At 41.4% G+C, this 15,658-nt stretch overlaps 2 protein-coding genes across 2 annotated transcripts; one reads left to right on the top strand and one right to left on the bottom strand.

The window, feature by feature from the left end:
• The first annotated feature begins 2,696 nt into the window (after positions 1–2,696).
• On the top strand, positions 2,697–4,862 carry LOC139306455 (PI-PLC X domain-containing protein 1). The gene is made up of 7 exons (XM_070930312.1): positions 2,697–2,851; positions 3,103–3,239; positions 3,549–3,674; positions 3,756–3,911; positions 4,002–4,114; positions 4,245–4,315; positions 4,464–4,862. Exons 1-7 carry the CDS (start codon positions 2,749–2,751, stop codon positions 4,784–4,786), a joined length of 1,029 nt encoding a protein of 342 aa, XP_070786413.1. The 5' UTR covers positions 2,697–2,748; the 3' UTR covers positions 4,787–4,862.
• LOC139306453 (protein NLRC3-like) lies at positions 4,697–11,923 on the bottom strand. Its single transcript, XM_070930311.1, has 12 exons — positions 11,867–11,923; positions 11,674–11,781; positions 11,479–11,577; positions 11,277–11,355; positions 10,978–11,189; positions 8,837–10,627; positions 8,011–8,184; positions 7,729–7,902; positions 6,534–6,707; positions 5,846–6,019; positions 5,693–5,739; positions 4,697–5,609 (listed from the first exon to the last, which is right to left on the bottom strand). The coding sequence occupies exons 1-12, from the start codon at positions 11,908–11,910 to the stop codon at positions 5,086–5,088; spliced, it is 3,600 nt and encodes a 1,199-aa protein (XP_070786412.1). The 5' UTR covers positions 11,911–11,923; the 3' UTR covers positions 4,697–5,085.
• Positions 11,924–15,658: the final 3,735 nt, after the last annotated feature.

The raw sequence follows: 15,658 nt of genomic DNA, 5'->3' as shown, positions 1-15,658 counted from the left end.
TGATTTCACATGGTTGCAGGGTAATTATGTCAAAGTGACTCCATGACAACTGAGCAAACTCCTCAGCTGATAAAGACTGTGTGATGTGGTTGAAATGGAACAAGTGAGTAAGTGGAACTTGAGTGGAGATTTCAAGAATGTCAAGAATGACCAATCAGTCTATGAAGATATTTCTAAAATGGATTTTTAAGGTCACAGAAATGAGTAGTTGAACCTTACAGCCTCGGCCTTCCCATTAAATAAGTCAGTGGAGATTTACTGTACTGTAATCGTGCATATGATGGAATAATATTATCTGTCCACGCTCTGTGCAGCAAAACCTCCTCCTAAATTAAATGTTACATGTGACATTATAACTTTAAATGTATTTTGTGTGACGCCGGGTTAGCGGAGGACAAAAGAGCTGCACATAAATTGGTTTAATGAATGTGTGTATAGGACGACTATGTCCAACAGAACGAACTGATCAGAAAGCTGCAGTGTTTTTGCATCTGTACACAGGTTTAATTGAGCATTTAACTCTAATTAGATCTGTAATAAACACGCAGGACTTTAGGACATTCACAGCGGCCATTATAATTAGTGGTGCATGGAAGTGAGGAGATGTCATTAAATTTGCTGATCAGTCATAGACAGTTGACCCAGTTTGGCATGTTTATATACAATGTTCATCACTTGCTGTTTTGGTTATTATCTAATTTAATAAGAAGAGATTCTTCCTTCTAAAAGGCATCATCTAATTAAGGTTCTATAATGAGAAAGATGCTCTATCATATGGTAGAGATCCTACAAGTCGAAGCCTGATTTGAACCTGCTGGCTGGTGGACTTCATTCACAGCTCTGATAAGAACTGTGTCTCTTAATGGTTCAGAGAAATGGTGTGTCATGTAAGAGCTAAACAGCAGCCATTTGTTTGTCCTTAGCCTAATGTCTGCAACTAAAAAAGTCAACTGGAATAACCTCTCCATGTGTGACTCCAATGAGTGTCAGTTCACATTTAGCTGAAGAGAGAAAATACTTAAAGCTGAATCAACACTAAGAGTTTTTCTAGAGTTAGATTTTCATGTTGGTTTAAGTTTAATACTTGTACAAAACAAAGCAACACAATGTGGGATTTCTTTCTTTCTTTCCTACACACAGTGTGTAAATATATTAGGTTAAACTAATGTGGAGGTAGCGCCCCTTCTTATTTTCCCAGCATGTCCTTAAACACTTTGGAGAGGAATTATTGTAAAAAATATTGTAATATAGCAACATCAAGGGGTTAAAGAAATAGTAGACATTTTGGGAAACACACATTCGCTTTCTTGCTGACAGTTAGCCGAGAAGACTGATACGTCTCTCATGTTTGTGGTAAATATAAAGCCACTGCCAGCAGCTGATTAGCTTAGCTTAGCACAAAGACTGGAAACAGGGGGAAACCGCTAGCCTGGCCATTTCATTGGTTTTGGTTAGTCTTGGTTTAAGTATCGTAAAATATTGACCTGATAATGATGCTAGCTGATAATGAAGCCAGTTCATGGATCACTAAATTAGCAAACGCTAGCATGCTAACACGATTGAGGGACATCATTTACAGGATACCTCTTAAACATTAGCATGTTAGCATTGCCATTGTCATGAGTACGTTAGCTATGGCTGTAGAGTTATGTTGTATTTTATCTTTTTAAATCCTATTTATATATCTTTTTATTCTGTCTTGTCTTGTACGATGGACAAGTTTTAAAGTTTTGGTCAAAAGAAGTCACTAAACAGCCAAACAAATCTGGATCAGTAGATCCCCACAATAACATGTCTTGCACAAATTTAATAATCATGTAAACAACTTCTCTTTAAACATTTTCACAAACAAACTTTCCAAGAGAAACTTTCCCCTAAAGATGCCAATGCAGTGGAGTCTGAAGAAAAACACCATGGAAAAGAAATGTCTGGAAATAAGCAGGATTAGATAACGAGATAAATGGTTTATACAAGGAATGCAGTTCTTCGAAAGTGCCTACGTTCCTGTAGTTTGTGTGACTATTTGCTATTTCTCATCTTACTTGACTTTCGTAAACTGACAGTAACAAACCTAAATAAGTCATTTGAATATCACGTTTTCCCAGTAAAGCACACAACAGCAATTAAAAGCAGTAACTACATAAAATGTAGCCTCAATGTCTGTTTTATTATAAATACTGGATGTATAATTGTCTTGTTTGGTTTTGACTTTAACAGAGAACATGAAAGATTTAATGATAAAACCCCAAACATTTAAAACGTCTTCATCTGTTTTACACAGCCAATAGATCAGTCATTGCTCAACAATGTTTGGTTTGAAATGTTTCCAATGTTTTTGCTAAATGGCAGCTAATTCTTGGCCTTTGAAACTCCTGAATCAACTTTAAACATGCTTTTCACGTTTTTTTTTACTGGCCGTTACAAAAATATATAAATAAATGCATTTTAAAATACTGTATATTTGTTTTTACTACTCAACAAATATTTTGCAGTTGCTTATTAAGGTGAAGATTGCTTTTGTTTTGAAAACAAACTCCCGTCGCTGTGTTCATCCGGTTTTATTTTGAAGTTGTCACAGGAAGTGTTAGCTTGTTAAAGGCGCTAACAGACGTCTTACATGCGGAAGACTTTGCAAACAAACGGTGATTTAAAAAGGAGAAAGGAAGGAGCATGTTAAACTTTCGCAAACAGTGAACTTGTAGCCGAGCTGAAAAGCAATAAAACAGCTAAATATTTCGGGTGAAGAACATGGAAGACGAAGAGCGGCGAGAGCTCGGAGGAAACCCGGACTGGATGTCCAGTCTGCCCGAGGAGCTGCTGGATGTCCCGCTGTGGAACCTGGCTATACCCGGTAAAACAGCCGGGAACAGCCAACTGGGATCTCTGGGGAAAATCGTCCAGACTACAATAAAAATAGAAAACCAGCTTCATATTTATTTATTTATATTTAATTTCCGGTTAAATTCGCAACCAATAGACTCTTGGTTTATCTGTCTCCTGTGTCCCCCTGAGTGTCTGTCCTCTGTATGTACACGGACAGAGGTGTCCACATACTTTTGGGCATATAGTTTATGTCTGACTGCCCTCTACATCTCACAACAGGGAGCCATGACAGCATGTCTTTCTGTCTGGATGTCTCCTCTCCTGTCCTGAGGTCAGAGCCCTGCCTCCTCAGAGTGATGGACATGCTGTTTCCCTGCTGGACTCGACCCTGTGTCTCCCGCTGGGCCATCACACAGGTAGACCAGCACACACATACGGGCTGGAGGGGAGACAATCCGGTCTCTGGTGGTGCGTTCAGGTGGTTCAAGTTAAAAAAAGTTCCCGTCACTGCATGTGTTACTGATAGCAAATGGAGAAAAGACAACAATGTAAAAATACTCCACTGCAAGTAAATGTTCTACTGCAGTAAAAGTACAGAGGTATTTATCAACAAAATGTTCTTTGTTTTTGGCATTTTGCTTAAGGAACAAGAAATTGATTATCAAAATACTCAGAACTCGAGTTGCTGCCACTTGCACTGAATTATTGCACATTTTTCCTTGTAGCAATCAGTCCTCAGTGATCAGTGCGATCTTGGTATTCGTTTCTTGGACCTGCGGATCGCCAGAAAGCCAACAGGAGGCAGCAAATTGTTCTTCGCCCATGGCATCTACACAGTGATGACTGTGAAGGTACACACACATACAAAAGCCCTTCCTCCAGCCCTTCCAGGATTGAACTTGAAGCATGATAATGTGTTTGTGTGTATGCAGGAGGCTCTGGATGAACTGGCTGCCTGGTTGGACGCTCATCCGAAAGAGATCGTAATCATTTCCTGCTCGCATTTCGAATCGCTGACTGACGAAGACCACGTCCACCTTGTGGAGTTCATCATCACGCTGTTCGGAAACAAACTCTGCTCCTCACAGGTTACTGGAACTGGGAATGAGCATTTAATTGACTTTAGAACTAATTGAAAAAAAGTTTTGAGGATACTTAATGTGTGTGTTTTTATGCAGGACACTCCCACTCTGCGTTCCTGTTGGTCCAGAGGTCAGCAGGTCGTTGTTTCCTATGGCAACGAGCAGATGGTGCTACAGCACCCTGAGCTGTGGACTGGAATACCTTACTGGTAAATACACAAAAGGGATGCTTTAAGCTTGTATCCCCAATAGTTCTAATTTAAAAATAAATTTGAGCTGTATGTCATAATTAATTCAAATGTTAAACTGACTGGCCTCATGGGGGCGCTCTGTCTCCAGGTACGCCGACAGCCCAGACCCTCAGAAGGTGATCGCCTACCTGGAGGACCAGAAGCGCAGAGGAAGACCAGGTAGGCAGTGGTGGGAGAAGTATTCAAATCACTTATTAAAGCAAAGGTAGCAGTTTTACACTATAAAATATTTCATTACAAATAAAAGTCAAAAACTGCTACAGGTAGGTCTAACTGTAACAGTTAGTTCTGTCTGTTTGTTTTCTAGCTGGTTTTTACGTCAGCGGTCTGAACCTGACAGAAGACGCTCCTTACGTCCTCCTCCATCCCCTCCAGAGCATGAGGAAGATGACGATGAGGGCTCTCTCGCTGCTGCTCCGCTGGGCGAGCGAGCAGCGGCCTGGCGGCGAGGTGGGCGGAGTCAACGTAATCTGCTGTGACTTTGTGGGCGTCAGTCAATTCTGCTCACTTGTGATTGGCCTCAACTACAAGCAGCTGGGTGGAGCCGCTGCTAGTCCTGCCTGCATAGTGCCAACTCCCTCAGATGTCAATGGTTGTTGCCATGGCAACCGGACTGGAGATCCAAAGTAGAAAAACAAATCGAAGAAGTCAGTTTGCTTAAATATATCTGATTATTTGAATATATTGCATATGGTGTTTTCTCAAATTGTACATATTCAGTTTGTGCTAATGTAATTTTGTACATGCTTTTATATAAAATGTTGCTATTTTAGAATATATACTTTCATACACTATATAAATAAATACTTCAAAAATCGAGAGTCAAAATATATTAAAGTATTTTTGCAGCTTTCCATGTTAAATGATTTAAAACAAGTTAACACAAGGCTATTTGCTCTGACATCAGAAGGCCACATTTTGTCCAGTCCTTAACACAAAGATACTGACGACTCCAGCGACAAGAACCCAAAAGCAGGGTAGAGCGGTTCAATGAATGCACAGTAGAAGGTGTACAGGTGGATCAGAGAGTCAGATAAAACTCTGTAGAAGGACAGAGTGCCGGCAGGCCAGTCCAGATACACCCCGACTCTGTTAGAGGACGGAGGAGTGAGAAGAGCTGTTCTTATATTATTGTGCCAGGCATAGTAACACTTCTCAGTGATCTCCAGATTCCAAGACTGCTCATTCCATCCAAGTCTACTGCCGTCACGGGCTCCTCTCCGTCTGAGTCCTTTGTAAGTCACTCCGATATCAACCCCTCCTTCAAAGTCCACCTCCCAGTAACAGCGACCACTCAGACCAGCTGTACACAGCAGCTGGTAGCACCAGTCGAATCTGTCCGGGTGTTCAGGATACAGCTGCTTGTCCATCGTCAGCATCACTTTCCGGTTGTTCTCGCACAGGAGGACGTTTTTGTGTGCTGTGTTTGGGTTCAACGTGAGTTCACAGACGTCTGACGGAGAGAGAAAGACGATAGATGTAAGTCTGAAGGTTTTGACTGAATGGACTTTTTATATTTCGATTTTACACACTTACATTTCCTCAGACCAGGTTTCAACCACTGAACGCATCCATGATCCACACTGGAAGAAGAAGACAAAGTCAGACCAGCACAGAGACAATTCGGTCCTTATTTTCATGGCAGTGTAACAACCATGACTGGGGGAAAGCATATCTGACCCCCCATACCTGAGGGTATCCAGTCTCCATCGTGGATCCTCCAGTCCAGCAGAGAACAGCTTCACTCCCAAGTCTCCTGGATGATTGTAGCTCAGGTCCAGCTCTCTCAGATGGGACGGGTTGGACCTCAAAGCTGAGGCCAGAGACGTACAGCTGTTCTCTGTGATCAAGCAGCCTGACAACCTACACAAATAAAAATATAAATAACTATTGTCTTGTTAGATGTTTTCATTAATCCACTGGTTTGAGGTTAGAGCACATGTGGAGCCCCCTTAAAGGCTCTGTAGGCCAGAGGTTCCCAACCCCCACGACTGGGCCATGAACATTTGCTACCAGGCCACAAAGAAACAACATGACTTGGGCTAGTTGAGATAAATCAGTCTGGACCAAAGTGGTGGATCATAACATGATAGCTGCTGACCTTAAAGTTTCCAGTTTACAGTGTGGATTCTTCAGTCCAGCAGAGAGCAGCTTCACGCCTGAATCCTGCAGGTCGTTGTTACTAAAGTCCAGTTCTCTCAGAATGGAAGACTTGGTGCTTAGAACCGATGAGAACTCTTGACAGCATTTGTCTGTGAGCCTAGATTGACTCAACCTGATAATAAAAAAATGTAATATTTCTTTTATATGTACTGTGTCTTAGATTGGGGGTTAAAGTAAAAGCAAGGGGACAGTCAGTGCTAAAATATGATCTCACCTGAGAGTTTCCAGTGTACAGTTTGGACTCTTCAGGGCAGCAGACAGCAGTTTCACTCCCAAGTCCTGCAGGTTGTTGTTACTCAGATCCAGCTCTCTCAGACTACAAAACCGGGAGCTGAGAACTGATGCCAGAGCTTCACAGCTTCTTTCTGATAACTTACAGCCACTCAGCCTGAAAGATTGCAATCAGTAAACTTAAATACTGAATACAAACATTTAACCGAGAATACATGTGAATATGCGTACATACGTAGTTTGAAATCAGCAAAACCTAAGAGTTGGGAGAGATAAAGCCAACCCAAAATCACATTAAAACACATAGACATGAAGGTAGATTGGTGCTGAAATCTTCTCTCACAACCTGAACAACAATGAATTAAGATCCGGACTAATGTCAAAGCACTTCCTTGTAGGAAATTTAGACCATATTTTATGAATTCATGTCTACACTTCAGTAAATTGCAAGAAATTGAGCAAATACATCTGTGGATGCACAGACAGGCCATAAATGGCAGTATCATATTTAACAAATTGCAGAATACTAACCTGAGAGTTTCCAGTGTACAGTGTGGACTTCCTAGTCCAGCAGACAGCAGCGTCACTCCTGAATCCCCCAGATCATTGTTACTGAGGTCCAGCTCTCTCAGATTGGAGGACTGGGAGCTGAGAACTGATGAGATCTCCGGGCAGCATTTCTCCGTGAGGTTGGTTTGATTCAAACTGTCACAGGAACAGAAAGATTTATCGATATACTTGCAAATAATTCCCATATAGAGATATACACTTTAATCAAACAGAGTTTATCCAAAAATATATTAAAACCAATGGACAAAAGAATAATATCTATGCAAGAAAACACAACATACAGTATCACCTATACCCCAATACCTTGTAACAGTAATCTAACCTGAGAGTTTGAATTCGACAGTGTGGACTTGCCAGTCCAGCAGAAAGCAGTTTCAATCCTGAATCCTGCAAGTCATTGTTAGTCAGGTCCAGCACTCTCAGACTAGATGACTTGGAGCTGAGAACTGATGAGATCTCCTGGCAGCATTTCTCTGTGAGCCTAGTTTGAATCAACCTAGTAAAAAGGGGGAAAAATTAATATCTCAGGTTTCGCTTTCTAGAGCTTCTTAACAGGTTCAGTCTGAGTTATAGTTTGTACTTAGTAATACACAAGGATGTGGTCTAACCTGAGAGTTTCCAGTCTACAATGCTCACTCTCCTGTCCAGCAGAAAACAGCATCACTCCTGAATCCTGAAGATCGTTGTTACTCAGATCCAGCTCTCTCAGAGTAGAGGACTGGTGGCTGAGAACTGAAGCCAGAGTATCACGGCTTTTGTCTGATAAATTACAGCCAATCAGCCTGAAGAAGAATTTTGAATTAGTCAGTTTGGATAGTGAATAAAAATATCTTCTTTAAGAATAAACATACATTTACTGTGTCACTGTGTTAAACATAATTTATCTTGACCTGAGCGTTTCCAGTGTACAGTGTGGACTTTCTAGTCCAGCAGAGAGCAGCTTCACTCCTGAGTCCTGCAGGTCGTTGTTACTCAAGTCCAGGTCTCTCAGACTAGAGGACTTGGTGCTCAGGACTGATGATAACTCCTGGCAGCATTTCTCTGTGAGATTGTTGTGGTTCAACCTGGTAAAATAAATAGGAACATTTTTTTGTTAGATAGTATTTATTAGATATTAAAGATTATATTTTAGATAATTAGCTTTCCACAGCAACTTGAGTGTCTTATTCATCAGCGTTCAGGGGAATACACATCTAAAGCCTTTAGTAGAATTACAGAAGGAGGCATTTTTAAATGCTGTATCTAACATACAGTATGTGATCTCACCTCAGCATTTCCAGTCTACAATGTGGTTTCTCCAGACCAGCAGAAAGTAGCTTCACTCCTGAATCCTGCAGGTTGTTGTTACTCAGATCCAGCACTCTCAGAGTAGAAGACTGGGAGCTGAGAACCGATCCCAGACCTTCACAGCTTTTGTCTGACAGGTTACAGCCACTTAGCCTGAAGACATGCAACAAAAGTGTATTTTCAAAATCATTATTAAATAATAATGATCCATTATAATTATACTTTTTCTACCGATTATTTAAAATCAAGCAGATATTGGTGTTGCCAAATTCATAAAAATCTGCAGCATTAACACCTTTGATATTCTACATTTTTCTTACTGACTTACAAATCGACTATTTTTTGATTTAAGTCCTCAGTAGGAATTCATTACTTTGGGCTGAGTGCCACAGACATGGTGGAGAAGTTTCCTTTTTTCTCTAAACTTACAGAGACTTATTGGAAGCTTTGACGACCGGCAGTAGCCTCAGAAGACCCTCCTCAGAAGCAGAGTATTTCTTCAGGTCAAACACATCCAGGTCTTTCTCTGAGGACAGCAAGATGAAGGCCAGGGCCGACCACTGAGCAGGAGAGAGCTCGTCTGCGGAGAGACTTCCTGAACTCAGGTACTGTTGGATCTCCTCCTCCAGAGAACAATCGTTCAGCTCATTCAGACAGTGGAACAGATTGATGCTTCTCTCCGGAGACAGATTCTTCCTGATCACGCTCTTGATGTACAGGACTGTTTCCTGATTGGTGTGTGAGCTGTTTCCTGTGTGTGTCATCAGGCCTCGTAGGAGTGTCTGATTGGTCTGCAGTGAAAGGCCCAGCAGGAAGCGGAGGAACAAATCCAGGTGCCCGTTTGGACTCTGTAAAGCCTTGTCCACAGCACTTTGAAGGAGGTATGATACTTTAGCTTTGTGCCTTAACAGATTAGACAACCAGGTTTTTGGTTGAGACAGCAGATTGATGCCAGAGTCGGTAAAAGTCAGAAAGACATAAAGAGCAGCCAGAAACTCCTGAATGCTCAGATGAACAAAGCAGAACACCTTCTTGTCATACAGTCCTTTCTCCTCTTTAAAAATCTGTGTGAACACTCCTGAGTACACCGACGCTGCTGTGATATCGATGCCACACTCTCTCAGGTCCGACTCGTAGAAGATCAGGTTGCCTTTCTGCAGCTGCTCAAAAGCCAGTTTCCCCAGAGACAAAACCATCTCCCTGCTCCCTGGATTCCAGTGTGGTTCTGTCTCAGCTCCGACGTCGTACCTGACGGTCCACAGTTTGGCTTGAACCACCAGGAAGTGGATGTACATCTCAGTCAGGGTCTTGGGCAGCTCTCCTCTGGTCTTCAACACGTCCTCCAGAACTGTAGCAGTGATCCAGCAGAAGACCGGGATGTGGCACATGATGTGGAGGCTTCGTGAGGTCTTGATGTGGGAGATGATCCTGCTGGCCTGCTCCTCGTCTCTGAACCTCTTCCTGAAGTACTCCTCCTTCTGTTCATCAGTGAAGCCTCTGACCTCTGTCACCATGTCAACACACTCAGGAGGGATCTGATTGGCTGCTGCAGGTCGTGTGGTTATCCAGAGGCGAGCAGAGGGAAGCAGGTCCCCCCGGATGAGGTTTGTCAGCAGCACATCCACCGAGGTGGACTCCGTAACATCTGTCAGGATCTCATTGTTGTGGAAGTCCAGAGGAAGTCGACACTCATCCAGACCATCAATGATAAACAAAACCTGGAACTTCTCAAACCTGCAGACTCCTGCTTCTTTGGTCTCACCAAAGAAGTGATGAACAAGTTTCACCAAGCTGTACTTTTTCCCCTTCAGCAAATTCAGCTCTCTGAAGGTGAATGGGAATGTGAACTGTATGTCCTGGTTGGCTTTGTCTTCAGCCCAGTCCAGAGTGAACTTCTGTGTTAAGACAGTTTTCCCGATGCCGGCCACTCCCTTTGTCATCACTGTTCTGATTGGTCCGTCTCTTCCAGGTGAGGGTTTAAAGATGTCTTCGCATCTGATTGCCGTTTCTGGTCTGGCTGGTTTCCTCGCTGCTGTTTCAATCTGTCTGACCTCGTGTTCATCATTGACCCCTCCGGCCCCCCCCTCTGTGATATAGAGCTCTGTGTAGATCTCATTCAGAAGTGTTGGGTTTGCTGTTTTAGCAAATCCCTCGAGCAAACACTGGAACTTCTGCTGCAAACTAGATCTGAGTTTCCGTTGGCACACCGCCGGGGATTCTGCACGAACAGAAAACAACAGTAACTGCAACGCCAACTGCAACTGACCGCATAGCAAATGTGATGTGCATGGGGCTGTAATGAGAACGACAGTCTGCATTTGTTTTTTCCCCCCCGAGCCTTTCCAAAAGCCAAAAACACAAGAGCAAAAGTGTCAGGAGTGGATCTACTCTAATGTAAGCTTCAATTGTTTGCATGTCTAGCTAACTAGCATACAAACTAGCACCCATTGTTTCATTAAGTGTGTCTACCATTTTATACCCACTAGTCAATATGGACTTTATACAAGCTTCCCTTGAGAAATCTATACATTTTCAGCAGTTTGGAACTGTAAGCCTAAGTTGTAGAAATCATCGTACTCCTCTGCAGAGCGTCAGCCAGCTCCTCCTGCTTTACTCTCCTCAGGAAGCACAGCGCAATTTTCAGAAATGCCTCTCTGCTGCTCCTCATATCCTCTTCCTCCTCGCTGTCCATCACCTCGTCACCCAAACACTCAGAACTCAGAACCCTCTGCATCCTCATCAGCTCGTTCTTCACAAAACCGATAATGTTCTCCTCAAGCCGCTGGAAAATGATATATAAACTTAAATAAAGATAGTAACTGTTGTGACTGTTGTGGTTGCTTGTAAGTGTGCTTGTACATTTACACACCACGAATATGGAGTCCCTGTCGGTTTGATCTTCCAGGGCAGACTGATCAATGTGAACCTCTGGCGTCTCCTGTTGTGATCTGTGAGGACGATAGATTACAAAGATCAATATAAGAGAAGGGCAAGGAGTTAAAGAAGTGCTTAAAGACATAATGTTATGACTAACACATGTCTTTAAGTTGCTTTTTTAATAACTAACTTACTCGTGTTGTTTTTGAAAAGTGAGAGGTGGCTTCATTGAATGGTTGCTCTTCATGGACACACAGCTGGGGACAGGAGAGGCTGGTCTCTCCTCCTGGATCCTGAGAGGGACAAACAATCGACAAAAGAAAGATGGTGTCCCCTCTAAGAGTTGCTTTGTTAGAGCTTACATAGTGCAAAGTAAAACGCTGACTTACTCTGTTTCAGAAGGTTGTTGTTTTTGAAAAGTGAGAGGTGGCTTCATTGAATGGTTGCTCTTCATGGACACACAGCTGGGCACAGGAGAGGCTGGTCGCTGCTCTGGGCTTTAACACAACACAGACGTTATAACTTTTAATAATAATGTAGGCAAACTGATGCAACTGCTGAGCCCTGATATCCTTATCTCACCTCTGAGCTTCGGTCAAGCTGTCATGTTCCCCAAATGGAGTCATTTTGAAGGGGAGGATTCCCTCATCTGTCCCTTCAGCTAGATCCATAGTAGAGCTCACACCTTCACATGAGTATAATCGTAGTGTTAGTAGTAGTGTTACAAATGCTGACACTGTGATAAATGCCTTGTCAAGGTGATGCAGTCTATCAAAATCTAGTATCAGTGTGATATCAAACCAGCCTAACCTGCAGCCAGAAATCAAGGTGTGTCCAGGGCCTACAGATCTAGGCAGGGTTGTACCTGAATAATGAAGACTCTGACTATCCACCAACCAAACTCTGTACAATTTTCTACGTAGCCACAACATTAAAGTGCTGCTTATACAGTAATACATCAGCATTAATATATCATATTTTGCTGATACTTCTGTACTTTCACTTACAATTTTGAATGCAGGACTTTTACTTGTAAAGGAGTGTCTTTATAATTGTGGTATTGCTACTTTTACTTAATTTAAAAGATTTAAATACTTCAAACTACTGTTTAAAAGTTTCAGCATATTTGGCAGCACAACTATGGGCTGTCCTGACTTTTTTTCTGTATCTTATTAAACTATTTTAACGCCGAATAAGAGCTGTGTTTCAGATGTGACACGTTTAATGCGAACAGGCTATGAAACTAAACAAAAAAGGAGAAAAACAGCAGTCTTCAGCAGTTTCTTACCTTTTCCTGGGTTCAAATATTTGCGTCACGCCGAAGTGAAACTACCTTCAACGAGGAAATCGCCCACAGAGAGAAGCAGAGCAGAGAAATGACTTCCACCTAAGACCTCTTTAACACATCTGCAGACACACCTCGCAAGGTGTTTCGCCTTCAGCCAATGGGAAGCAGTGTGTTAGTGTGCCCTGAGTTCACACCGCAGGCTAGCGAGCGAGGTTTGTCCTGCCCCTGACCCCGATACGGAAGCGTCATACTACCCTAATTCACACATTACAGCTTTAAAGACACATTTTGGGAGGATGTGTGAGGCAGGATTTGTACGTAGTATGAGCGGGAGCGTGCCTGAAGGCAGTACTCAGGGCATGAATTACACAATGTAAGTGGGAAGTTAGGTGGAGCTGAGAATCATGAAGTGAAACTTTGACTGACGTGAAACAAACCAGCATCATAACAAAGCTTTTAAATTTGCCTACTTTTATTAATTATTAGATTAACTAAGGATTCAGTATAATAATTTATATTCTCCTAGAAATGATTATCAGAAACATCCTCCACATACTTCTACCACAGAGGATAATACTCAGTTTATTCCTGCCATCAGCACAGACAGTCATACTGTAAGAATAATGATAAAAACCACCCACTTACTTTGATATTTAATATTTTACTGAAAGCAGAACATATCATTTCTGCTCTGTGTCTTCTGTTCTGCATTTTTTTAATTCCAGGAAATAACTAAAATAACTTGAGAAACTATTCCTGAGAAACATCCTCTTTGTTTTATTCCTTCTCTTTCTTCCTGTTATTTGCAATAACTTGTTGAACCGATGATTTCTCATGATTTTGGTGACCCCTGAGCTTTCCTCCAGTGTCATGTCAGGTCAAAAATGTTCCTACTGTCGTCCAGCCCAGTGGTTTGTCCAGACAGACAGGACACGGAAGGGTTAAAATTGCTCTTCACCTGAACATGACCTTTGTATACAGTCAATAACAGGTGTGCAGGCAGCCAGACGATCATAAAGAGAAACAGGCGGACAGGTAGATGAGTAACACATGTAGCTTCAGCTGTAAGGCAGCATAATAACTCTACACTAATGAATACATGAGCAGCAGCTGTGCAGGCAGGTGGCTGATGACAACAACAGTTAGGTGATCATCAGAGAGCCGGGCTGGAAAATAACACAGAACACACAAGAGATTATGGAGACCATCTGAGTTAGAGGAGAGGGGCACACAGTTTGCATCAAAAATCAAACTACTTCTCTGAGTCATAACGGAGTCAAATCTGAACACACAGACATGATACATATATTCTTGGTTTCAGTGTGACTTATACTTCCTGGAGATATGATTATCTCTGATGTCCATCATGAATAAACATCCATAAATCCTCTTAGAAGTCATATTAAAAAGATGCTCCTGATAACTCCAGAACTTGCCTGAGAATCATCACGTTTTTAAATTTTCTTCCGCATCAGAGTAATCCAGTGATAGCTGTCTGAACATCCATGGGTATATTGCAGACAGGAAGTGCTAATAGCTAATTCGGCATACTTTTAATGGTGCCAATTTGCTAAAATGTAAACAAATATAAGCAAAAGCAACACAGCTCTAGCTGGAGCCCACAGATAATAACAGTCCGACTCCATGGCAACAATATACTTCCTATTTACATCCCCCAAATAATGCAACTAATTCCTGCATGAATCACAGTAATAAGTAATGTCGACATGGTTCTTATATTCCTGTATATTCACTGACACTCTCCTCTATTTTATATACAGACATTTGCACTGTGTTGCCTGTTTAAGCACTAAATGTTCTAAATGAGTCACATGACATTAACAACAGCGAACTTGGCTGCTGTCTCACACAGTGTCAAGTGTTCATGAGTCACTCTTCCTTTCTGGAGCACAGGAGATAAAAAAGCTAAATACAAATTAATGCAACATCAACTGTCAACTGAACTGAGTATCAGTTACATGCACAGTACAGAATATGTAACTGTGCTTAGCTTACTTACTTTAACGTTTACTCAAGTACAGCAGTTAGCAGTAGCAGTTATGTTGCAGATTAACAGTCAAAGTATGTGATCATTTTATAAAGTATACTATACATATAATATAAAATATGTGTCCTTTAAGTCTTATTTTCTTCTTTTTTTTTAATGACAAAATACGCAAAAACACTTATACACAGTACATATAATGTATATAACATTATCTGCTTTTCTAAACTCCTCAGTATCAATATAAAATCTAAAATCCAGAATCGGACCTAAACTCCTATTCTGTTGTGAACCACACACACATCACCTGAGAACGTAATTCACAATTTCCACACAGGTTTATTCAATGAGATGCAGCCTTTCAGAATGTCGGTCACACAAGGAAGAAGAACGGATAACAACCTGCAAGAGTTCATACAGACCTTATTGCATTTGTTACGGCACTGTTAGTACATGAACATGTGAGCGAGCTGCAGTGCATTTACTGTTCCAAAACAAATAAAAAGCAACAGTGCATGGACAAACATTTATGGCTAAATCCTATTCAGATATCTGCACACAAACTGAATCTATTTGCTTAATATGTGCACAAACTTTATATCAGTGGGAAACTTGCCCCTGAACTGTTTTCAATTACACATCCTTGTGTAGGGTTTGACATATTTGGAAATGTTATTATTCTTTGTGAAAGCATTCACATCACACGTTATAGTCGAACTAGAAAAATGCACGTTTATAAAAAATAAATATCCCTTTTGTTATTGCTAAAAAATACGATTTGAAAATATCTTCCCATGTAAGACGGTCGCAAAATAAGTAGAAAAGGCTGTTACTCAAGTGCATTGGGTTACAGATAACATCAGTGTAAAGGAAAAGAAGTTAAAAAACATACATTTCATACACAATAACTCATGTTTATCTTGCGTTTGGATGCTGAAATGTGTTGACTGCACCATTTAAAGAACAACAAGTACTGTATATAAGAAGTAAATGTTGTGTTTAAGCCACAGGAAAATCATAATTAACACTGCTTTTGTCACTTGTTATAGTTCAGACATCATTTCTACGTATAGTCACAGTG

Source organism: Enoplosus armatus, chromosome 24 (assembly GCF_043641665.1).
Source record: "Enoplosus armatus isolate fEnoArm2 chromosome 24, fEnoArm2.hap1, whole genome shotgun sequence".
Taxonomy (NCBI): domain Eukaryota; kingdom Metazoa; phylum Chordata; class Actinopteri; order Centrarchiformes; family Enoplosidae; genus Enoplosus; species Enoplosus armatus.
The sequence above is the reverse complement of the archived record's forward strand: the minus strand, read 5'-3'. Positions and strand labels throughout refer to the sequence as shown.

Coding starts and splice junctions, on each gene's coding strand:
- LOC139306453 (XM_070930311.1), bottom strand. CDS start 11,910: ATGACTCCATTTGGGGAACATGACAGCTTGACCGAAGCTCAGAG. Junction 11,578..11,673: donor CAACAACCTTCTGAAACAGA/GTAAGTCAGCGT, acceptor TGTCCCTCTCAG/GATCCAGGAGGAGAGACCAG. Junction 6,020..6,533: donor TGTACACTGGAAACTCTCAG/GTGAGATCATAT, acceptor TTATTTGTGTAG/GTTGTCAGGCTGCTTGATCA.
- LOC139306455 (XM_070930312.1), top strand. CDS start 2,749: ATGGAAGACGAAGAGCGGCGAGAGCTCGGAGGAAACCCGGACTGGATG. Junction 3,675..3,755: donor ACACAGTGATGACTGTGAAG/GTACACACACAT, acceptor GTGTGTATGCAG/GAGGCTCTGGATGAACTGGC. Junction 3,912..4,001: donor ACAAACTCTGCTCCTCACAG/GTTACTGGAACT, acceptor GTTTTTATGCAG/GACACTCCCACTCTGCGTTC.